The 25857-nt window shown below is 42.1% G+C and overlaps 1 protein-coding gene across 11 annotated transcripts in view; it reads left to right on the top strand.

The window, feature by feature from the left end:
* Positions 1 to 2454: 2454 nt before the first annotated feature.
* Positions 2455 to 25857, top strand: part of LOC129172362 (oocyte zinc finger protein XlCOF26-like) — a 65420-nt gene continuing 42017 nt past the window's right edge. For 5 of the 11 annotated variants that reach the window (XM_054762068.1, XM_054762026.1, XM_054762013.1 and 2 more), the window contains exons 1-3: positions 2463 to 2572; positions 4013 to 4076; positions 11401 to 12060. In XM_054762068.1, the coding sequence (XP_054618043.1) occupies positions 2522 to 2572; positions 4013 to 4076; positions 11401 to 12060 (775 nt within the window). In that variant the 5' untranslated portion in view covers positions 2463 to 2521. The other 6 variants (XM_054762040.1, XM_054762077.1, XM_054762047.1 and 3 more) reach the window with 6 other exon arrangements.

Here is a 25857-nt window from a genome sequence, read left to right as displayed (position 1 = left end):
CCAAAGACTGGAAAGGTGCATGAATATTAGCATTGAATAAACCTGGTAAGGATCCAAAGCATCCTGAGAACTATAGACCTATTGCTCTAACATCACATCTATGCAAATGGATGGAGGAAGTACCGTACTAGTCAGAAGACTTCATTATTTCCTTGAACGTCCACAGTTACTTGCAACTTATCAGTGTGGTTTTAGAAAAGGACAATCAACAATGGATGCTGTAGTGAAAGTAAGTAATGAAATAGAGAAAACCTTTAAAATGAAAGAGTTGATGATTATTGTATTCTTTGATATTGAAAAGGCTTATGACTCCATGTGGCGGAAGGGTTTATTGATTAAGATGAATTTGATGGGAATTTGAGGTAGGTTCTATAACTGGGTCTTTGATTTCATATCGGACAGAAAATTCAAAGTAAAAATAGGATCAGAGATGTCAGAAGAATACAGTATAGCAAATGGTATACCACAGAGGAGTGTAATTAGCCCAGTTTTGTTTAACGTAATGATAAATGATATATTCATGAATTTGGATAGAAGGATTGGGTCGGCCCTACACGCAGATGATGGGGTGGTTTGGGCAAGGGGACGAGATTCTATAAATGTGACAAGTAAAATGAAGGAAGCAATAAAGAAGATAGAACAATGGTCATATGACTGGGGATTTAAGCTATCACCCAGTAAAACATGTTACATGACGATTACCAGGAGAAAAGGTATTAAAAATCAGAACCCGATGCTGTATGGACAAAACATGGTAAAAGTAGATCATTTGAAATACCTTGGTATGTGGCTAGATCAGAAAGGCACATGGAAGACCCATGTGGAAAAGGTAGAAGAGAAATGTAAGAGGATAATAAACTTAATGAGAGCTGTTACAGGTAAGGAGTGGGGAGCAGATAAACAATCACTAATGTATATACGTATATAGAGATTTGATGAGAGCAACTATAGATTATGGAAGTTTTGTATATGGAGCTGCAGCTAAAACACATTTAAGGAAAATAGAAAGAAATATTCACAAAGCATTTAGGATAAGTACAGGTGCAATCACATCAACACCAATGAAAGCAATGCAGGTTGAGTTAGGAGAAGTAGCGTATGACCTGAGAAGAGATCAACTTATGTTGGCATACTGGAGTAGACTTAAAGGATGTAGGCATGGACATCTGGCCAAGGATGTGATGGAGGAATGTTGGGAGTATAATACAACTAAAAGTAATAGCTTTGGGTGGGTAATTAAAGATAAAATAGATAAATATAACATAAAAAAATATTCATATTAATAATTCTACACCCATAAGCAATATTCCTATCTGGCTATTTCCTAAAGCTGAAGTAGTTATATATATAACAGAGTTAAAAAATAAATGGAAAGATAGTGAAAAAGGGCATAAAGCAAGTCAATATATAAAAAATAAATATTACAGTTATTTACATATTTCTACAGATGGGTGAAAAAGTGAAGGAGGTAAGATGGGGATTGGAATCTATGTACCATCCATAAACTATCGCATTGCAAAAAGATGACCTGATCAGGTTTCCCTTCATACAGCAGAAATGATGGCAATGATTATTGGCCTGCAATGGATAGAGGAAATCAAAGCAGATAGACTGCTATGTTGTGTGGACTCTGGCAGCATTATACAGTATTCAACATATGGAATCAAGTGGAGAGGATTTACTATTAGAAATACATCCAAGCCTGTTCCAATGACGCATGTTCAAAATAGAAATAAGGTTCTGCTGGGTACCTGCACATGGAGGGTGGAAGGGAATGAGGGATGACAAGGAATGATATTATAAATGTACCTGCTGGTAAAGGTGAAGTAAAGGCAATAACCAAAAAACTAATGATGGAGAAATGGCAAAACAGGTGGGATGAGGGGAGTAGCACAAGGAAGTATGATAGAGTACAAAAATGTACGAGTGCACAAGGGGTGAAGAGGAAAAACAGAAAAGAGGAAATAGTGTTAACTAGGATGAGGTTCAATCAATCAATCGGGTTCAATGACACCATGTTTTTGGGAGGGAAATGGAAATGGAAAGTATGTATGGATACAAAAACCTAGAGAAGGTGGAACACATATTACTACACTGCAAGAGATATAGGAAGACATGGAAAGTTAAGCAAAAGGATGACTAAGGTAGGAAGGGAATGGAGCATTGAGGGGATTTTAGGAACAGCTGGGGAGGGGGTTACACATATACAGAGGGCAGTGATAGAATATTTGAAGGACACAGGATGGTATAATAGAATATAGATAATTATTAGAATATTAAATGATAGTATTATTAAAACTTTTTATATTATTAGTAGTATAAGTAGTTTCCTCATTATCTGAATTAGTATAAAATAAGATGGATGGCCCATGTTACACACTCTGGTACAGTAGGTGGCGGTATGCACCTTTAATGTCGTGGTTGCAACACACCATAGAAGAAGAAGAAGAAAAAGAAGAAGAAGAAGAAAAAACAAAAAGAAACAAAACGAAACAAAACGAGACTTACACAAACAACGAATATGTACCGACGCAGGCCCAAAACTGGCTCTGCTGAGATGGATTTGGCTCCGGTAAGTGTCACTTTCTCGGAATAGTGTTCTTACTGTCAGATAATGTCGTCTCGGTGAATGATGAAGCTTGTTGATTAAGTCGTCTTAGTAAATGATGAAGATTGTTAGGGTTGCTTAACTTGTTAGATGCTAGCGAGACATGCTAGCCATCTTTTAGTAAAAAGTAAATTGCCACCAACAACCATTCTATTGAGCCTGTCCTTGGCTGTCTTTGCAGAGGGAGACATTCATTTTCTCAATCATTTCTTCTTTGTATTCTCCATCTGTGAACGGCTTCATAAGGAGGGCTCCTTGATCTCACGTGCAGCCCAGTGTTGCCAACGTAGCCATTTTCTCGCTAAATCTGGCGACTTTCTAAACCCTCTTGGTGATTTATTTTCCCTAAAGCGACTGGCGACAAACGTAGGGACTGGTATTTGGAGACGTAAAAGTGAAACGTATTGTTGTGCCCCGCCTCACAGCGGTCACAGGCGGAGTCGGATAATTGAAATTATTTTCGAAAATGCACTTTCCCTTTTCCGTGAAAGAAGAAGAAAAAAGACAAATAATAAGAATGAATGCATTCAGATCTAGGATGTGCTATTTTAGTGTTCCCTTAGCTCACGAGACAGACGACGTATCCGAAGGGACTTGATTTCAAATATAGTGGCGGGCAAGTGAACAGAAAGGCAGAGTCTTTCACTGTGTGAGACGAGCTGGTAAGGGAAGTGTTCATGTAATAGAACTTATGATCCCATTCAGATACCATCACCTTGCTGTTGTCGTTCATGAAATGTTAACTTTGTGTATTATTGCCGTTTAGTAAGGAGGTTTTATCGCTAGCATGTTAGCTAACAATAGCTACTTGCTAGCGAGATTCTCAAATTAAAACAAAAATAATTTATATTTATTAGCGGTTGTAGTAGTTCCACAAGCATTGTTGTAACAAGCACCACCGTAAAGCAGTTTGTTTATTTGTAATGGTGAACCAAGAAAGCTAGCTGCATTGAGCTAATGGCTGTGTGTAACGTAGCCTAATGCAGCAGTAAGGTAAGTAGCTATTACTTTTATTCATCTCCAAGAGAAACATTAAAAACGCTAAATACGATGCAAATAAACTTTGTTCGTTGATTACCTTTTGTTCTGCTTGAAATTTCATTGAAAGTGAGTTTTTCCACACTAAAATAAAGTTAGGGCAGGATTTAGAAAGTGTTTAAGAATGGGCCTCAGACGTAAATGGGTTCATGTTTGAATGAAAGATCAGCACCTCAGGTGGGGAGGAACTATATGGAGCTCGGTACACGTGCTGTATGTTGCTCATTCATAACAACTTAATGCTTCTTATTTTAGTGGCAGCCCGAGCAAGCAAGGAATGGGATGCATTTGTCATCTTAAATGTTGTTTTCCACCGTTCATGTTCAATGTCATTATTCATGATGTACTGTATATCCTTTCTTTTAGACATCATGCAGTCCCAGCTATGCAAATGACTGCAGATCAGCAGACTTCACATCACCAGGCCTGGGTAAACACGTCTATACAGTCGTCCCTCGCAATTGAATCAATGATGGCTGTCTGGTGGTAGACTGTGGTCTATTATTAGTCAAACATATTGAAATACAAGCCATATGTAGTATTCTGGTCACTAAGTGGCAGTAATGACACTAAACATTGATGAGCCGTTATCTTACATTACATTACCTTAGCAAAGCATGAAGTCATGGCATGTCCCACTTGAGAGACTGAAAACAAGGTCTCCTCCCATTCCGCGTGGAAGTGGTCATTTTTGGGTTTTGTAAGTTTAGAAAAAATACATTTGAGGCTAACTGGTTAGCTCTGTAGCTTGCTAGCGAGTGGCCGTCTCGAGTCCCTGTGGCATAAGAGTTTCACAGTGTGGTGTAAACAATGAAATAATAGGGCTGCAAAGACGACTAGGGGTCTTATTTCACTTTTTATGCTCCAACTATGAAAATATGCATTAAATATATTTAAAGTGAAGAGGGTGTTTTCTCTGGGTACTCTGGTTTCCTCCCACATTACAAAACGTGCACGTTAGCTTCATTAGAGACTCTAATTTGTCCATAGGTATGAATGTGAGTGTTTGTCTATATGTGCCCTGCCATTGGCTGGACACCAGTCCAGGGTGTACCCCGCCTGTCGCCCAAAGTCAGCTGGGACAGGCTCCAGCATACCCCCGCGACCCTAATGAGAAGCGGTATACAAAATGGATGGATGAAGAGCGTGACAAGGAAGGAAGGAAGGTTAAAAAAATGCTTCTGAGGGTAAAATACTGCTTTGAGCATCACAAGATTGTTGTGAGACACTAAACAAAACTAAACAACAACTAAACTTGACAATACTAGTAAATATAGATAAGAATGAGTTTTCTTGGCTAATTTTAAGATCAAATTTATGTTGTAAAACTTAAATATAATGTCTTATTTCTAAATATCCTACTAAGGCAATTTTGATTTCTTCCATTGGCAGATTTTCTACTTATTAAAAGCAAAAATATCTTGCATGACGTTCTTTTAAACTTGTTTTTAGAGGGAACCTTTTCCTGGGAGGAATGAAGGTAGAAATCAAATGCTACTTCCGAGGGTAAAAATACTACTTTGGAGAATCACAAGCTTGTTATGAGACTCAAAATGTCCCAATATGAGTAAATCCAGCTAAGAATAAGTTTTATTTGCTCATTTCAACATCACTTTTATGCTTTTAAAGACATATTGGAGGCTAACTGGGGAATGTACGCAAACCGAGGCAAAATTGTGGCCCGAATTTTTTGTTGAAGGGATAATATGAAATTTTTGCCATGAAGTTGTATGACATCCCCATCAGCAGTGACTTACCCCCACTTGGTCTCCTAATCCAGTTCTGGTGGGGTTTTGGTGATGAAGAACGAAGTTAGTCGTGGGTGGTGGCTGGGGTTACACAAGTAAGGAGTTTGGCTTCTCAAAACAACATGCGTTCAGAAGAGGAACACATTTGCATCACAAAAATGCCTACTTGGAAAAATCAGAGCTCACAAATGGCCTCCCGCCGTTTCCCTGCACACTGTCGCCTGTCCATTCTTCCACACAAGAACGCTGGCATCTTCTTCCGCGACGGAGCGCCGTGGCCATCGTGTTTTGCGTGTGTGTTCCACAGCAGAAGAAGACGTGAGCGTCTTCATCACAGACACAGGATACAATGGACAGGTGACAATGCACAGGGATGCAGCGGGAGGGCATTTGTGAGCTCTGATTTTTTTGGAGGAGGCATTTTTATGATGCAAACGATGCGCAGTGTTGTTGATCTTTTCCTTGTTTTGGTATTACTGTCAGGATGGCCTCAGCCCATGAGGGAGGTGTTTTATTGTTGTGGAGGGTCCCACTGAAGGAGGAGAGGAGGACCGGAGTTAGCTCTTCTAGAAACATCTTATACCACTCAGCTGGAAACCCATCACTTTCCGGTGATTTTTTAGGGCGTTTATTGCCTCTTTCACCTCCTTTGTTGTCATTTGGGCCGTAAGTCTATCATTCTGTCTGGTCCCTATTGAGGGGAGGTGTAGCCCCTCCAGAAAACCCTTCATTTCCTCTCCTTTTGCTGATGTAGGTTGTGTGATAGTACTCTTGGAAAAGTCTTTCAATGTCTCCTGGAGTGGTTAGTATGTCTTCAGAGTGTGGCTCTTTCATTTTATTCATGTTGTTTTTTAATTTCTTGTTTTCGTATACGTTTTCCCAATCATTTTGTGGCTTTTGGGCCTACTTGGTAATAGCCCCGCTTAGAGAAGTTGGTCCTTGTTTCTCTTTCATCTAGTAATATATGGTGAATTATACTCCTGGACTCTTTCATTTCTTGATATATCTTGGGATCTTGTGTGCTCGGATAGTCCTGTTCCAATTCCCTTCATTTCTCACTATTTACTCCATAAGATTTAGCTTGAAGCTGTTTTGCATGTGCTGTTTCAGCTATTAATTTCCCTCTGATAACTGCCTTCATGGCGTCCCAGAGTGTTGTTGGTCTACCTCTCCGTTGTCGTTCTCTTCCATGTATCTTTTTATCTGTTTCTACTTGAGCCTTTGTCTGGTCTTTGTTTCATATTCTCAAGTTAAGTCTCCATATTGTTTTCCTTTTCCTGTTGTTAAGATGTATGAACAGATGAACTGGCTTGTGATCAGATACATCTGACGTTCCTTCACTCTATAGTAGTCCTCCATGTTCATGAAGAAATAGTCGATTCCCGAGTGCACTTTGTGTACCGCTGAGTTGTGTGTATCATCTTTCTCAAGTAAAATTATTTTTGCTTTCTCCTTTTAGATTTTTGTCATGACCTTATTTCTTTTTAGTGGCTTGTTGAGGCCATGAACATTCAGCGACATTGTCCTAACGTCATTCAACATCCTTGTATTTGACCATTCTTCCATCATGTTTTCCCAAACAAATCCTAACTAGCCACTTATAGAAACAACGTTCAACACCAGCCACAAACACAAAAAATGGCTTCCAACTGGGGTGTGGTCCAACCCTTCCCCACAAAGCCCCGTTGGTGGGGCGAGGAGAAATCCTCATGTCTAAGAGGGCTCCTCTGTAGAATTGGTTCCCGTTGTGGAAACTCTATAAAAGAGCTAGATATGTCCAAATGGATAAATACTAGCATCAACAGTCCCCAGCCAGGTACAACTGTTATTTTGAATGATGAACATGTCTTTGTTCATGAACCCGTAATTCCACCTCTCTCTTCAAGATTCAAGAGAGTTTTATTGTCATGTGCATGGTAAAACATCAGTTATACCATGCAATGAAAATCTTATTCTGTTCATTCTCCCACGAAAAGAAAGAAAACACAAGAAAGAATAAGAACATAAGAAACATAAACACATAAACATATATACCAATAAATTAAGCAACAAAAACAGAAGAGACATTAATACAAATAAATAATACAAATAAATAAATAAAGTGCTATGAGTGTGTGCGTGTGTTGCGTGCGGCGTGTGCGAGTGCTTCGTTGAGAAGCCTGATGGCCTGTGGGTAAAAGCTGTTTGCCAGCCTTGTGGTCCTGGACTTCAAACTCCTGTAGCGTCTGCCTGACGGTAGGAGTGTGAATAATGAGTGTTGTGGATGTGTGCTGTCCTTGATGAGGTTGTGTGTTCTTCGTAGGACTCTAGTTTTATAAATGTCTTGCAGTGAGGGGAGGGCTGCCCCAACAATGTTCTGTTCCTGCACTCATTCAGATTCTCTTGACCAAGTCCTGTAGCTTTTCCCTCGCCCGCATCACCATTCCATGTTGAGTCTCTCCCCTCCGGACACGCCGCCACTCAGCTGCTCCTCGCTCCTTTCCCGCCGCCACCGGTGCGCTGTCGTCTCCTGGGATGTCCACCGTGTAGCCCCTCGCTTTCATCTCCTGTGCTGCTGTCACGGCGCTGGCGTATGTCTTCATTCCATCACTCCAGTGGATTCGGATTCTAGTCCATGGTGTCTGGAACCCAATTCCTGTCTCCGTCAGCACCTTTTTAATGCTCATATGGGCTTTTGGTTTTTGGACGACTTCAGCTGGATAGTCGTGATAAAAATTTAAAAAAACGTGCTTGTTTCCCATGTGCACCTTCCTCTTCCACGCCGTCTTCAAAATGACTTCTTTGGTCTGCAACTTGACTGCAAGTTGACTAATGGATCTACGTGTGGCATCCGGGTTGGGTTTTTGTGTGAGGGCATGGTGGGCTCATTGGATATGCAGCTGGAGGTCCTCGGGTAGCTGTAGCTGTGTTCAGTCAATCTGCCCACTGGGCCCTCTTCCACGTTTTCCAGGACGCCGAAAATACCGATGTTGTTCCTCCTGGATCTTCCCTCTCTGTCAGTCAGTTTTTCTTGCATCCGACTCGCCTGCTCAAACATTTATATCACCGCCTCCCCGGCGCTCGTCTTCCACTCTTCAAGCTCCGCTATGCGTTCCAAGGCCCCGGCCAAAGTTACCTTCTGTTCATGTAGCTCTTTTCGGCTAGCTGTGAGCTTGCGCTCGGTGTCCTGCTGTAGTGCGAATATTTGTTGCAGATTTAGTTCAGTTTGGGGTTCCATATCAAGTACTTTGTCAAAATCTAGTTTTGGTTTGTCTGAATCTACGTCTGGTCACGCTTGAGGTTGTTGTTGTTTACCCCGTCCTTTAGGACACCCATCAATGGTGTACTATATGACTTACTTGTAATTTAGAAAGAACCAATCAGAGAGCAAGACACCTAAGACGGAGAGAAGTACGTGCTGCAAGAGGGGTTCCGTGAGTCCAGCTCTCATGGGATTTCTGTGACTAGGAACATAGTTCCACTTAGTTGCTGGGGACACTAAAGTCATGAATTTGGCTTCTCAAAACAATATTCATTCAAAAGAGGAATCCATTTGCATCAGAAACACGCCTTCTCGAAAAAACCACACCTCAAACATTGATGTGTTTGTCTCCTGCTGTATCCCTTCGCACTATTATCGTCTGTGTAGAATAGAATAGAATAGAATAGAATAGAATAGAATAGAAAAGAACTTTATTGTCTGTTCTATAGAACAGAAATTTGTCTTCCAACACGGCTTATAAAAATTCACTCACAATGAAGTACAATATAAAACACACAACAAAAACATAAGTCACAAACAAAACATACTACAATACAAGAACAACAGTGCTACCGGGCGCTGTTTAAGATAGTTACTGCAACTGGAATAAAGGATTTCTTTAGATGTTTTTGCGGGCCAGTGGGGTTCTGTATCGTCTGCCTGACGGCAGCAGAGTGAAGGAGTGGTGCAGGGGGGGTGTGACATCCTCAGTGATGAGAGTGGCTTTTCTCAGCACTGATCGCCTATACAATTCACAGAGGGGAGTCTGAGGTGTTTGAGTGATTTTACTGGCCTGGTTTATGATTCTTGAGAGTTTTGTTTTATGTTTGAGTGTGAGAAAATTGTACCATGAAGGGATATTATATGTGAGGATGGATTCTATGAGTGAAGTGTACACAAGAGTTAGAATGTCTTTGCTAACATTAGGTGGAGGCGTTGTTGTGCCTTCTTGAAAGCAGAGTCTGTCTGGTGTCCAAAAGACAGGTTCTTGTCTATGTCCATCCCCAGGTATTTAAAACAGTCAACCTGCTCCCTGCTGGCCATGAATGACGAGAGGTTGAAAGAGGCTTGCAGTGCCTTTCCCTGTGGCTCCACAGCACAACTCCTTTGTTTTAGAAATGTTACGTTCCAATGAGCTCTGAGCAAAGCCACAGACCAGAGTGTGGACCTGCTTCTGGTACTGTGCCAGAGCCTCCGTGTCCGTGATGTGTGCCACCAGAGCCATGTTGTCAGCATACTTGATTAACGACAGTCCTTCAACAGCGCATGAGATGTTGTTGGTGTACACTGAAAAAAGAACAGGTGACAGCACACAGCCCTGGGGGAGGCCAGTCTTTAAGACAATTTGGCTGGACCTAAAACCATTTAAAAACACATGCTGTGGCCTATCACATAAAAATTCCTTGATCCATAAAATGAGCATTGTATGAACCTAGAGTGATGACAGATGTTGTAGCAGTGTGTTATTATTTACAGTATTAGAAGCTGAGCAAAAATCCATTAATAAAACCCTTGTGTGGGGGTGTGTGGAATCCTGCTGCTTGGTAACCTGATCTAAAAGCATGAGGCTTGCATCCTCTGCCACGCTTAACTTTGTAAGCAAACTGGAGAGGGTCCATTTTGTTGAACAATTCAGATCTCAGCTGGTCAGCTACAACCCTCTCCATGCACTTACAAAGGACAGAAGGCAGGGCTATTGGCCTTGTGTTATTCTTATTATTCTTATTATTCCAATAACATTCTTACAATGTTCATTTGTTGACTGGGTGTTGCTTGAACAGAAAAGCTGCAACAGTACACCCTCTTACAGGTGGCCGTCAGTTGGCCTACATTTAGCCCAAATTCCAATGGAATAGATGTTGTTGTTGTTGTTGTTGTTGTAAAGTGATGGTCTATTCTCAGGTCTAACGCTTGTTCTCTCCAAAGCATCATTTCATTGTGTCAGCCATCACTGCACAACAGTCTGGAGGACGTTGGCATCATGTGCCTCTTTTGTGGCACACCCTTGAGCTGCCGGTCGCTGGGCGTTGTGAAATGGTGCTTACCTAATACCTACGGTGGCCGAGAAGTGCAAAACACGTTAACAAAAAGCAAACCAAATTAAAATGACACCACCCAGAAGGGAATTGCACCCCTGTTATAGCCTCACGAGAAAGCGTGGGAGAGCGCACGCTCTGCGAAAAGCTGAACTTGAGACATTGTGCTGTCTTCTAAGGCACAGTACTTGATGATCATGGAATGACACTTTATCAGTAACTGTGGAACACCCAAAGTGCACAGTATATGAAAGCTTGGACTCTTTGTTGAAGGATTTGATTCAGGCATACCTATCCAGAAATCCAGGGAGAGGAGCAGGTTAGAAATTCACAATGTATTTATGGCACGAGGGAAAATAGTTGCCCCCCCATTTATGTATGTATGTATGTATTTTCTAACTAATGACAAATGACTGTTACCACTGTGGTTCATAATCCTGCATGTGCAAGTTCAGTTAACCTGTTCAGCCTACGGTCAGCAGGTGGCGCACTATTACCGCCTTACAAATGAGACTAGTGAACCATAACCACACCACTGAAGAGTAGACGTGATCAAGCCGTCAAAAAGTATTGCTTCATTATCAAGAAGTACAGTGCCTTATAAAATAGTACGGGCGTCTAAGAGTTTAGGTTTTAGCAGAGCGTGCTCTCCCCCACGACGTGCGTGCAGCTTTTTTTTATTACAGTGCACAAACAGCTTCCACAATAATTCCTCTTTGTGTCCTGCAGACATCCAGCAGCTGACTGGTCATCAAGGAGACCGTCCCCCTCAGCCACAGGGTGGGAGCTCCACTTGGGAGCAGGAGGAGACACAGCCCCCTCTTATTAAAGAGGAAGAAATGGAGCGCCACATTAAAGAGGAAGAGGAGGAGAAGCCACAGCCCCCTCTTATTAAAGTGGAAGAAATTGATCTGGAGCACCCCCACATTAAAGAGGAAGAGGAGGAGCCACAGCCCCCCAATGTTAAAAAGGAAGAGGAAGAACTCTGGATCACTCAGGAGGGAGAGCATCTTCCAGGGCCAGAGGAGGCTGATCTGGCCAGGATGCCACTGACTGGTGTCCCTGCAGCGACTAAAGACCATAAAGACAAACCACCTGAGCTCTCACAGCTTCATCATAGTCCAAGTGAGGAGATGAGCGAGGCGGAGCCTTCATGCAGCAGCTCACTGCAACACATGACAACAGAAGCTGATGGAGACCACCGTGGAGGATCACAAGCAGACAACCTCTTAGCTCCACTGTCAGATAGTGACGACACAACGTCACACTCTCCTGAAGGTGAAGACAGCGACTATAACCAAGAATCTCTGAGCAGCGATACAGACTGTGAAGGTGATATGATGACTGACACCGGCAACAAACACTCTGAAAGCTCTAAAAAGACAACAGGTAAACGTTTGAACTGCTCAGTTTGTCATAAAAGATTTTCTTATAAGAGTCATTTGGCTCAACACATGAGAACACACACAGGAGAAAAAATGTTCAGTTGCTCAGACTGCGGTAAACGCTTCACTTTAAAGACAAACATGGAAAGACACATGAGAACACACACAGGAGAAAAACCTTTCAGTTGCTCAGACTGCGGAAAACGCTTCACTCAGAAGATTGTCATGCAATTACACATGAGAACACACACAGGAGAAAAACCTTTCAGTTGCTCAGACTGCGGTAAACGCTTCACTGTAAAGGCACACATGCAAAGACACATGAGAACGCACACAGGAGAAAAACCTTTCAGTTGCTCAGACTGCGGTCAACGCTTCACTTTGAAGACAAGCATGCAAAAACACATGAGAACACACACAGGAGAAAAGCCTTTCAGTTGCTCAGACTGCGGTAAACGCTTCACTTTTAAGACAAGCATGCAAAGACACATGAGAACACACACAGGAGAAAAACGGTTTAGTTGCGGTGACGCATTTTCTTTGAAGTCCAATTTGAAAAGACACATGCAGAGTCACTGACGGTCTACTGTTTGACTCACCTGACTTCCATGCAGTCACTGTGTTGTAATATTCTTTGCACGCGAGTTTTATGAAGGTGTAAAAGAAAGACACGGTGACTGCAGTGGTTTCATTGGTAGTTAAAGGTGTTTTATTTGACTGGATGCTGAAACTGATGAAGTCACTTCCTGTTGCATTACTGGAAAGTAGTGATTGGTTCCTTTTCGTGACTTGATCTAGTTATCATTCACTCATTGAAGGGAAGTGGGTGTGGAGTGCAGAGCGCATGCGCAATGTCAGCAGGCCTTTGAAGGATGTGAGTGACAGCAAGATAGTATTTTTTGCTTTTGTTCTTATTTTGCACTCTTGATTTGATTTTGTGTTCTCATTTGCTAGAACCTGTTTTTACTCTTGTGAAGCACCTTGGCCACCATTGGGGCGTTGTAATGCTCGACAAATAAACTTTGATTTGATCTTCCAACGGGGGCACTCATTTGCACCGTGAGGCACGACGGAGAAGAGAAAAGAGACTAACCGCACAATGATTGACACCACTCGACATCTGACCAATCAGAGGGGTGCACGTGCAGGCAGGCTCTTGTAGAGCTACAGAAGGTGACCTTTCAGCATGCCGTCCAACAGACATCACCAATCAGGAGCGGGGGCGGGGGGTAAAACGCGAGGAAGCTGGTGCTTCACTGGAAGGTGGGTCTGTTGTTGAAATAAAACACCTAACTGCCACTCATCACATAGGAATCTCTGCCTCTGTTTACACTGGACACATTTTTTTCCATTTATTGAATGCAAAATAACATTTCTCTGAGGGCCCCGGTTGGTCAGGGGTGGCCCTGTTTGCTGGATTCTGTGGATTTGAACAAGTTTGAGCACTGGAATTGCAATCAGTGAGCTTGGAGTGCATTGCCAATGAAGGTGATTGAACCCATATATACGTGTGGAGGTCTGCGGTTGATTTTACCCAATATTAAACATCACAAACATACAGTATGCTGCCCTCTGGTGGCAGCTGACGGTGAACTTGTACTCATTCAACTTGACTTTAGTCAATTATATTCACTGGACGTTCACTTGATATCAGGCACTTTCCTTTTATTGTCAGACACTGAAATGATTGATGTCACTTCCTGTCACGGATGACCTGCGGTGCTGAAACGAGGCCCGTGCCACCCCCTTGTGGTCTTCTTGTTGACTGCAACTATCGTGAATAATAATTAGTACTAATAAACAGCTGATCTCCAAAATATTGTTTCCAAATTAAGTGTATTGACGAATAAACAGCAAATGCCGAACAGGTGTGCAACGTTACACACTTAACATTTAACATGAAGGACAATTTAACAAGCAAGCAGGACTCCAATGTGTAATATAATTGGATATAACTTGATGAATGCATGCAGGGGATTTGAACCAGCTTCCTTTGGCTTCCTTTCAGCATTCACACAATAAGGAAAAACCGCCACTAATGAAAAGGTTTGACACAACGTGCCAACACTGCCATCTCGTGGTCACAACGAGATACAGCATTTACAAACAATACTGACTTTATGGCAAAGATGAATAGACAGTTGCTACAGTTGATTCCTTTATTTGAAGAAGAAGAAGCGGAAGAATGAACAGATGAGAAATGCTGCAACGCTTTGTGATTCGTCGAGAGGTGACGGCGATTGGAGGACTTCCGTCTGTAGTATTCTGATATACCACGTGATGAATGCACACGGGGATTTCAACCAAGCGCATTTAGGTTACAAACCACATGCGTTACCAGCCAACCCATGTCCCTGCTGCAGACACAGCACAATGATTCAGTCATAGAACATGTCAATAAATGATGATCATCAGCAGAGGGCGCCCTTAAATTGCCTATTCATTTTCAGTGGGAAAGATTTAGCAGAAAATATGAATTTACACTAAATGTGGGAATATTTGGAAAAGTCTGATTTGGTAGCACACCTGTCCCGAGTGAGCTGAATGTTTTGATGTTAGATTTGTTTGAATTGGTTGAGAAATGGAGGAGTAGTGAGCAAAAAAGAGACGGAAGAATAAAGAGAATAAAAATGTGTAAATGCTTTCACCGTTCACACAATTAAACTATCAACAAAGACAAAAAGGGCCGCACGGTGAACGAGTGGTTAGCATGTTGGCCACACAGTCAGGAGATGGGAAGATCTGGGTTGGAATCTCCGTTGGGCATCTCTGTGTGAAGTTGGTATGCTCTCCCCGTGCGCGCGTGGGTTCTCTGGGTACTTAAAAGACAAGAGTGCAGCCAAAATAGCCAGCTTTGAGTCAGTTCTTACATTTAAGTCAATAATGTTACGTTCGTGTGTGTTAAATTGATAAATGCTGAGATTTACAATAATACTGTATTTGCAGGACTTGTTTACATTGATACGTGGATCGATCCCAAAGAGGAACCAATTTTCGCCAGTGTGTGTGTTTCAGTAAGACGTTAATGATTGGTGCACACCAGACGTCACCAAGCCGAAGAGCAAGTTGCTGTTGTACCCACTGAACTGTACTAATGCAGGTATATCTGGGTAGCTCATACGTCGCACGTCGCAGTGCATGCCGCTGAAGCCAAAGAGACGCCATCTTACTACTCACAACGCGACTACATTGGCACAGCGTACATAGTGTACAAAGCAGATGAAGAGGCTAACAGAACATCTATATTTGACATTAAAAAGCGGGGAGATTCTCCCATTCCTTCAAGTAACGCAACCTTCGTCCCTTAAAAACTATTTGATACGTTATTCTCTATCATTTGGCTATATTAAATGTACTTTTTCCCCTTCCAATTCAAATTTGCCTTTGGGACAAAATTCTCAGCACTCCCCTATAGCAATGATAGTTTTACTCCTCTAGAAAGAGATTTTCATTTGAACTGCATATCCCATCCCTTTTTTCCACTAAAATCCATGGTCATGATCCTTTACTTTTTATTCTTACTTTCATACAATTCACTATGCTCTCATCTGTACAAAATATTCAAGATTCAAGATGAATCATAAAAGAGACAAGTTTTAAAATCATTTAACATTATGCTGTTTTTTTGTTTGTGTTATGAAATAGAAATAAGCTCTTTTCTGATATAGAAATATATTTGAACAAAAACCAGAGGAATAATATGTGATAACCATAATGTGTAATAACCATAAACACACACACAGAAAAAAACAACAACACTGAAACAAAACCATATGCTTTGGGTAAGACAATACGTTGTTTGCAATCTCAAACATACCGGTATGCATGTTCAGGAATATTATTTTCCAGAACATATCATATGAATTAATCCTTTTACGTCAGTCATTCAGCATTGTTGTTTATCCAAATGAAGGGTCATGCCGGGTCAATTGTATGCTAACTGGCTTGCTAACTGCACTGTATACAATGCCTGGTAAGCATCATGGAAGTACTGAGGTTCTCCTTCCTTCAAGTAGCGCAACCTTCGTCCCTTAAAGAATACATATATCATGATAGAACAAAAAAGTAGGTACATTTCCTCTTAGCTATTATAGAGCTATATAAACGTATCAATTCTGGACATACATTTAATCAGAGGAATTTTACACGATCGAAAATATCTGAGAGATCGACAGTGCAAAACCCTTAAATGATCAATAATAAATCTACATTTCAATCATACTTACAGGTGAAATGTTCGTCCACAGCCTTTGAACTGGCGATTTGTGCAGTTAATAGCTGCACATGAAGGCATCTTAAGTTGGAATTTGTGTCCAATCCGAATTAATAAAAGAAGTTCACCACGAATGCAAAAGCTTGCCCGAGAAGTGTTTCTTGCGAGTGGCAATATGGCGGCCATGTGGCTTCACAAGTCATCGCTAATGAGCTTTCCAGATACATAATACAGATCAGTGGTTGTAATTCTCAGAAGACCCTATTGTACTCTTCTCTCTAATATAAATGAATCATCTTGAAGGTGTTTACATACGATGCCGTTCTCAATGAATGTGCTATTGTTAGCCGCTAACGTTAGCCCGCTAGCAGGTCTATGTAGTACAGGGGTGTCCAAACCTTTTCCAGCGACGGCCACATAGTGAAAAATGAAAGGATGCAACTGTGCCACTTTGATATTTAGTAAACAACACATGTAGACATGCTAGGAAGCTACAGTACAGTAGCTCAAGAAACATCTGCATTTCACCTTTGGAATATATCTGGAATGGAGGAGAAATGCTACTAAAAGCACCTTTTTTACACAATAACACCAGTTTTGGTGGAAAATTTGGAAAATTAACACTTTTGTTCTTCACTCCATTACGACTTTATTTCTTAAAATTTTGACTTTATTCCTGTAGAATTACAGCACTTTTTACATTTGTAGTGTTTTTTAAATTTTCCAACTATTTCATTTCGGCTTTCCTCTTGTAAATGTTCTTCTTGTGATTATTACTTTATTCCCATAATATTTTTAATCTTTTAAAACAATGGATTTTTTCTTTATTTCAACGTTGTTACTAAAATTCTATTTTTCCTCATTTTACAAGTTTATTCTCATAAAATTGCAACATTTTTTTTCTCTTAATATTTTGACTTTACTTAATTTAATTTAACTTAAATTTCTGCTGTTTATTTTAAAAATAGATTTTCCAAACAGTTCAACTTTCTTCTTGTATATTTCTTCTCTTAACATTCGGACTTTATTCCCATGTTGTACATTTTCCCCCAACCTAAGTTTCCAAAAATGACAACTTTCATTGTTCATTGTTTTTGACAATATAACTTTTTTCTTGAATATTTCAACTTCCTGCCACTAAATTGACATTTTTCCTCCTACTATGACTTTATTCTTAGGAAATGATGCCTTTTTTTCCTTGCTAGATTACAACTCTTCTCTTCATATTTGGACTTTTGATTGATTTTCCCATTTTTGCTGCTGTTGTTTTTTTTATGAAGTTTCCTTGTTAAATGACATTTTTAGACTGTGGTGCGGGCCGATAAAATCACAGCCGCGGGCCGCACTTTGGACCCCCCTGATGTAGGACATGCAAAGCCATGGTTTGTGTTGTGAATACTGGTTTTCCTATTTCTGCTGGTCCATCTTACTTGGGCCACTCTTTTTGGAATACTACACGGATGCCTACCTTTTGGTTATCTGTCCCATTTCTCCTGCCACGTCTTCATAAGCCTTTCTTTCCCAATTGGCTTCATTTCAGCTTGACTACTTAATATTCAGCCCTACATGTGCTGTCTTGGCATATGTACGTGCCAACTCATTCCCCTCCGCTCCTATATGTTCTGGCACCCATAACAGTCATTGTTAGCTGCTTTCTTTATCCTACTAATAGTCTGGAGGTTTGATGTGAATGATTGCATTTCATTTTGACTTGTAATGACGGCATTTCAGCACCAGGTGGCGCCGTAGGCGCAGTGGCTTGAGAGAGCCGTTTCCAATTACCCTCTTCTACCACTGGTCAGATCAGAACCCATCTGCAGCAATGTCAAAGACAAGAAAAGTCACAGTGAGTGAGGGTGTTTAACAAAGAAATACGTTTTTACTAAAGTCCGGTCCAAGGCTGTATGTCTTATTTGCCAAGAAACCGAAAAGAATACAACATCAGCCGTCACTTTTCCACCCAGCATGCTAATTACACTAGCAACCTTTCAACACAAGAACGTGCGGCTACCGCTGACAGGTGGTTGCTAGCTTACAGGCTCAGCAAAACACCTTTATTGGAGCAACTTCCATCCAAGAAACAAGCACGAAGACAAGTTATTTATTGCATTCAAACTAGCAAAAGCCAGCACGCCTTCCTCCAGAGGGGAGTTTCTTAAAGAGGCACGGTAGAGACAGCAAGTATTTTATGCCTCTTCCTTATCACGCAGGTCAGTGACCACCGTATTGAAGTAATTGACGAACACTTCACCAGCAAGCTAAACAAAAAAGCAGAGGCATTTCCATGATATTCTTTGGCACTGGACGAAGCAATGAGCTTTTCATTTTTATCAGAGGGATTCATGAGAATTTTGAGATAAAGGAGGAGTTTTTGGATATGGAATCCCTGAAAGGAAAAACACGGGGAGAGGATTTATTTACCAGCGTGTCAGCAGTCATGCAGAGGCACAGGTTACCTTGGAGTACACTCACCAGCGTTACCACACATGGATCGCCAAATGTGACAGGAAAAAATGTGGGGATGCTCAAGAAAATTCAGGACAGGTGAAAGAGGAAACCCTGAGCAGGAGGTCATGTTTCTACACTGCATAATTCACCAGGAAGCGCTTTGTAAATCTGTGTTGCAGCTTGACCACGTAGTGAAGCCGGTTGTGAAACTCGTTAACTTTATTGCACTGGCTAAAATGCATATTTGGAGCAGCTGGACGAGAGCAGGAGGGGACAGAGAAGAAGAGAAAAGAAAACAGAGGGGGTGTGCGGGGATAAGAGGGGGACAAAGAGAGAGAGAGAAAAAAGACAACAAGGACAACAGCAGCAACAAAAATTGTGACAACAACAACAAAAACATACAGGACTACATCAGCAAATGTCTGTGATGACTATAAAGAACATGATGGGAAGGACAAGATAATATCAACAACCACAATGACAGTACTGCATTGAAACAGTCACGCATAATAGTAGTAATGAAATGATGAACTATGATAGTGATCACAATGACAATACTGCATTGAAACATCCATTTTCTATACCGCTTCTCCTCATTAGGGTCGCGGGGGTATGCTGGAGCCTATCCCAGCTGACTTCGGGCGACAGGCGGGGTACACCCTGGACTGGTCGCCAGCCAATCGCAGGGCACATATAGACAAACAACCATTCACACTCACATTCATACCTATGGACAATTTAGAGTCGCCAATTAACCTAACATGCATGTTTTTGGACTGTGGGAGGAAACCGGAGTGCCCGGAGAAAACCCACGCGCACACGGGGAGAACATGCAAACTCCACACAGAAATGCCCAAGAAAGAATCGAACCCAGGTCTTCCCGATCTCCAGGCTGTTACTGTGTTGGCCAACGTGCTAACCACTACGTAGACCACCGTGCGGCCCTGCATTGAAACAGTCACACATAATAGTAGTCATGAAATGATGAACTATGATAGTCAACAGAGTGACAATAACTGTCATGCACATCATTGTAAAAACTAGAATCGTATTGCTGACATCACTGTCGCTGTAATAAAACCAACAACATAATAATACCCTGGTTAACTCAGTGACTAACGTGGGGAAGTACGTATGTACTGTGAGTGTGCATATGTACGTGTGTGCAGGTATCTCTGTACAGTATGTGTGCATGTCATCATATATATGAAGGTGCAAGAGTGTGTGAGCGTGTAATTGTCACTGAGAATGCATGAGAGGAAAGGGCTCCCCCTCCAACACCCAGAGAGCCCCGCCCCAAATAGCCAGGCCGAGCCCCATCGCCGGAAAGCCGGCAGGCCCACGGGGGCAGGCAGCCCAAAGATCAGCGCCCCAAGAGCCAACCCTGAGAGCCCTCCCCCCCCAGGAAGACCAGCAAGGGGTCGCAGAGAGGTAATCCCAACCAAAGACAGGGCACCGGCGGGCCGGAGGACAGCCAATCCACGAGACCAGCGAGAGGTCACACCCCACAAAGGCAGACGAGCACCGGGGGCCACACACAGGCAGGCCCAGAGACGCCCCCGCAACCGGAAAGAAGCCCGCCTACGCCGGAAGTGCCAATCCCCCCCCTACCGCCACCCCCAGGAAGCGGAGCCCGGCTCGCCCCGGGCCACCCCCCGCCCGACTCCCCGCCCAGGGCCACCCCGCCCAGGGACGCAGGAGGCACCCCCCCACCCACCCGGCGGAGGCAGAGATGTATCACCCAGCACCTGACCCCACGGAGCAGACCCCTGTATGCCTCCTACCCCCAAAATAAATAACTAAAAAAAAAATAAATAAAAGCACCCACACATACGCACTGACGCACATATACACACACACACATAAGCACACGCACGCACACACTCGTACGCACAGGCATACGCACGCACACACACACACACACACATAGTGGTCGACTGCCCGACACCCGGAAGCCTCGCTCCCAGATATCTCCCGTCGGCAACGCGGAGCGCAGTGGAGCCGGAGACCCCGGGGTCCCAGACATACAACCCAGAACCGGTGCCGCGGAGAACGCGGACCACTGGGGAGCAGGAAGACCCCAGGCCACCCCATCCCAACGGCAGGACGCAGACAGAGGAGCCGGGGAGGAGGAAAGCGCGCAAACGAGCAAGCGGGCGGGCACACGGGCGAGCTGCCGGGCGAACCACCACACCGCGCTAGCTGACACCCGCGGGGCAGCAAACCCCAGAGAGGGAGTGGGAGTGGGTTAGAGGTTAACACTACTACTACTAACAATCATCATAATAATACACTCTTCTGCCCAGCAATCCTCAACAACAGTACACCGTTTTTCAGTGCCAACCTTGATTGTTTCATTTGACCTAGAAAAGGTCAAATACAAGTGTTAAATGATCAGCCAAGTGTTGTTTAGTGAGCACTAAAGTTCACTAATCACGTATGGAGTAGTCATCATCCTGGCAGAATGAGATATTTCATATATTCTGTATGTATTCATGATACAGTGGTACCTCGGGTAACGTCCCTTGTCTCAATAAAAAGTAAATACAAGGATAGCATGCTGCAGGGAGTGTATACCGAACAAACATGTAAAAACCAGCAGTAATTTTCCAAGAATAAAGTCAAACCCATCCAATTAAAGTCCACATGTACAGGGCTCTAGTAATGGTAAAAAACATAGAAAGTCATAAACAGAGCTTTGTTTTATTATGAGTTATTAGATTCAAGATTCAAGAGAGTTTTATTGTCATGTGCATGGTAAAACAGCAGTTATACCATGCAATGAAAATCTTATTCTGTTCATTCTCCCACGAAAAGAAAGAAAACACAAGAAAGAATAAGAACATAAGAAACATAAACACATAAACATAAATACCAATAAATTAAGCAACAAAAACAGAAGAGACATTAATACAAATAAATAAATAAATAAAGTGCTATGAGTGTGTGCTTGTGTTGCGTGCGGCGTGTGTGAGTGCTTCGTTGAGAAGCCTGATGGCCTGTGGGTAAAAGCTGTTTGCCAACCTTGTGGTCCTGGACTTCAAACTCCTGTAGCGTCCGCATGACGGTAGGAGTGTGAATAATGAGTGTTGTGGATGTGTGCTGTCCTTGATGAGGTTGTGTGTTCTGCGTAGGACTCTAGATGTATAAATGTCTTGCAGTGAGGGGAGGGCTGCCCCAACAATGTTCTGTGAGGTCTTGATCACCCGCTGGAGTGCCTTCCTATCACGTGTTGTACAGTTACCGTACCAAACAGTGATGGAGGCGGTAAGGACACTTTCCATAGTGCATCTGTAGAAGCAACTCAGGATTGTGGTGGACATGCCAAATTTCCTCAGTCTTCTCAGGAAGTACAGTCTCCTTGGGGACTTCTTCAGAATTTGTTGGGTGTTGTGAGACCAGGTGAGGTCCTCGCTGATGTGTGTGCCAAGGAACTTGAAGGTTTTCACCCTCTCCACCTCAGTCTCATCAATAAACAGGGGTCTATGCGGCTCCTTTTCCCTTGTTCTTGGGTCAATGATCATCTCTTTAGTCTTATCTGTATTGAGAAGGAGATTGTTATCACGACACCAAGCTATGAGGTCCGCCACTTCTCTTCTGTATGATGTTTCAACACCACCAGTGATCAGTCCGATGACAGTAGTGTCATCCGCAAATTTAATGGTCCATTAGTATCAACATTCCATTTGCATTTTTGATGTGATTTGTCTTTGATTGGCACATTTGAGTGTGATGGTCTTCAGGACCTGGAAGACTTGCTGTGATCAACGGAAGCATGAATTGTGCAGCGGATCAGTCCACTAACCCTCATCCCACATGAGCTCCATGTGTTTCACCCCATGTACATGTCGTGTACATCTACGTTGTTCTCATTTCAAAACAATTCTTTCCCATAGGAAATCATGTCAAGTTCATGATCAACCTATACAAGTGCCGCAAAAGAGCTGTAACAGAAGCGAAAAGCAGCTTTTTGGAACATACACCTCTTCAAAGTTTCTTCTGTTGTTTTTTTTACTTTTCCAACTATTCCAACTTGGAAATAGGTGCCTGCCTAATAAATCATTGCTTATTTAAGTGCCTCATTGGGCCTGAGACTGAGATGTTTTCTCCCAGAATGATAACCTGGCACATGTTCAACACAGAAAGTGAACATCATACGGATCAATACTTGCCATCCTAGTTGGTGCACTTACTTGAGTTATGCAAAACAATGACTTGATCCCACATCTGTACTGCACATCTCTCACTGCTGGAAATAAAAAACAATTCAGATTTGGCATTTTCTGTGTTTATTTCTAAAAGAGAATGGCCTACTTTATTTGAGGCTATTTGTAGATAAGATTTTTTATGTGCATCTTGCATGCAGCTTTAAAACAGGGGTCACCAACGTGGTGCCCGCGGGCACCAGGTAGCCCCCCACGACCACATGAGGTGCCCGCAAGCCTGCTTTTCATTCAGTTTTCAGTTAATAATGAAAGAACAGTAGAAAGAAATGCATTGTGAAATACAAAATGTGAGTTGTGGACACCAGCATTTTGTTCATGTTCTGGTAAAACAAGCATATTCGCTTTGTTTGAGTTTAAAATAAGCTCTGAAAATAAATGTTACAAAAATGAGTAGCTCTTGGCCATTTTCATTTTGGAAAAGTAGCTCTCACAAGGAACAACGTTGGTGACCCCTGATTTAAAATAAAATTTTTAAAAAACTGTTTATCGCAGTTAGTTGGTGTTGGTAATTGGTGTTTGGAGCCTCCAACGCCTCTGTTTTGTTCCACTTCATGCTACTGCTTGGCCTCATATTGAAGCAAATGGAGCTCTGGTATCAGAATACTATTTAGTCAGGTTAGCAAGGTGCTGATTTGTGCTTGAATACGGCCTATTATCAGTCATATTTTATCATCATAAAATGATTATTATTATCATTATGATCTATTTTCTGCGTGAGGTGGGTTCTACCAACGCCTATTGAGGTGTTTGGGGTTACCAAGCATGGTTCTTTGACTGATAAAGAGTTCCAGGAAAAGGGTTTATATTCCAATACCCGGATCAGTCTTTGATATTTTGTACAACCTGTTGGAAACTTGTCCGTTTTTTTGTGGAGTTTAATGTACAAATGGCGAAAATGAAGTGCGTTTATATATTTGTATTATGTATAAGTCAGCCGGGGACAGGGTTTGTCAATTCCGTCGACATTCTCTGATGGTGTGGTGGCACATGCTCAAATATCAGACATTTCTTGTAGTTGCTGGCATTTCAAAAGAGTTGAGGCTTCGGTTGCCAAGGTGGGGTACACATACCCAGACCACCTCTTCCAGTTACTATTAACACCAACGACCAAACAGCAGGAATATATTGCAATATGGAATCCATCTAAAGATAGACTTCTTGGCAAGTCCATAATCTTGGTGTCAAATCTATAATCTGGGTGTGGAGTCTATAATATGAATGTCAAATCCATAATATGCGCATGTTGTACAACACAAGCGTCAAATCCATAATCTGAGTGGATAATCTCAGTGACGTAACTTGAATGGTGAGTAGTACATCAAATGAGACAAAGAGATCATGATCTGAATGCCAAATCCACAATCTGAGTGTCAAATCCATAATATGAGTGGCGATTCTACAGGATAATCTGAAAGGTGAACATTGTGAAAGAGTGACGAAGCAACATTTGGGACGACTGTAATGCGTTACGTATTCATGTAAGCAGCTGTTCCTAATATATTTCATCATATTTTAACCCTGCTTTTTTTGTGTGCAATATTAGTGCTTTTATTTGTACACATGAAAAGCAAAACAGCACGAGCAAAAGAATACTGGTTAGGAGATATATCAGAACCAGTGCTCGGTCACCAAGGAGAAGCACGAGGCCGCCATCTTGGCCTTACAACACAAGCTCCATTCAATGTCTCAGGCTCTTAAACATGCTAATCTGTGCTCAACTCAACGTGAAGCATTCAATGTCTACCGTATGTATGGAAGAGATTCAGTAGGATGCTTTTGGATTGAATACCACTTTCATTCAAGCACAACATTCTCACCCCCCACTTGGTGTCCGTGTGTGTGTGTGTGTGTGAGAGGGGAATGCATTAGAAGCCGTGGTCATTCAGCTACCAGCTAGACAGGGATAGGAAGTAACAGAGGGAGCCACACTATCATACATTCAAATCCCCCTCGAGGCAATCTCTTATTTGGACTTTATTCTCGTAATAAAAATAGAAACTTTTTTGTTGTTGTTGTTCCAGCAATGCCTCTGTGTTGCCTCGCAATTACTGTTGTCATTTACTTTTCTTACCTTGTAATTAACGTACAGTAAGTGCTGAGGCCCAGCAGGGATGTATGGCTGGGCAGTTACAGGCAAAATGAGAAAAAGTAACTGATTGGGCCTGAGCAGGTGTTTAAAGCACGTTTTAGGTGGTTTGGAGCATATGTGGTTCATTGTTGGCCAGTTGTGGCCAATGTTCATAAATGCACTCTATTCGGTCTGAAACACGTTTTTAAGCAATAACTGTTAGATTTAGTCACTGCAAGCCAGCAGAAAATGCTCATTTTAAGGTGTAAGATTGCATTTTCATCATGTCATCATTTGACCATAGGCCAACGGGTGGATGTCTAGCCATTCACATACTTACTATTACATTTCTGTGGTCATCATTGCAAACAATACAATACTGTTTTAGATGCTTGATAAGGTTGATACAATTGTTGATGAAAAATTACATGTATTTGTTATTAAGTAGACATATTATAAGACATTACACAAATGTTTCATTTAGTGTTTCATAACAATACACATTTTGTCTCAACGAGTGCTTCAAAAATCATGACCAATAGTCCAAATGTTCTCCTACTATCAACAAGTAAGACAGGTTGGAATAAGAATGGTTTACCAAAAGTAAACCAGTTTTGATTGGGCCTGAGTAGGTGTTTAGAAGTTCTTTTCAACTTGTTTTTAGCTGAGTGACATACACATTCAAGAATTGTTTATTTTAGGGAAGGCGGCGAGGAAGACGGACGACCGTGTTGGTGCTGCTGTGACCACATCTTGGGTTTTTTGCTATCTTTGAGTCCTGCCGGGACCCCCGATTTTTACTAATGCTAATGCTAATGCCTCTTATTTGTATTTTCCTTCATTTAG

Source organism: Dunckerocampus dactyliophorus, chromosome 2, assembly GCF_027744805.1.
Source record: "Dunckerocampus dactyliophorus isolate RoL2022-P2 chromosome 2, RoL_Ddac_1.1, whole genome shotgun sequence".
Lineage (NCBI taxonomy): Eukaryota > Metazoa > Chordata > Actinopteri > Syngnathiformes > Syngnathidae > Dunckerocampus > Dunckerocampus dactyliophorus.
This window is presented reverse-complemented; position numbering and strand designations above follow the sequence as displayed.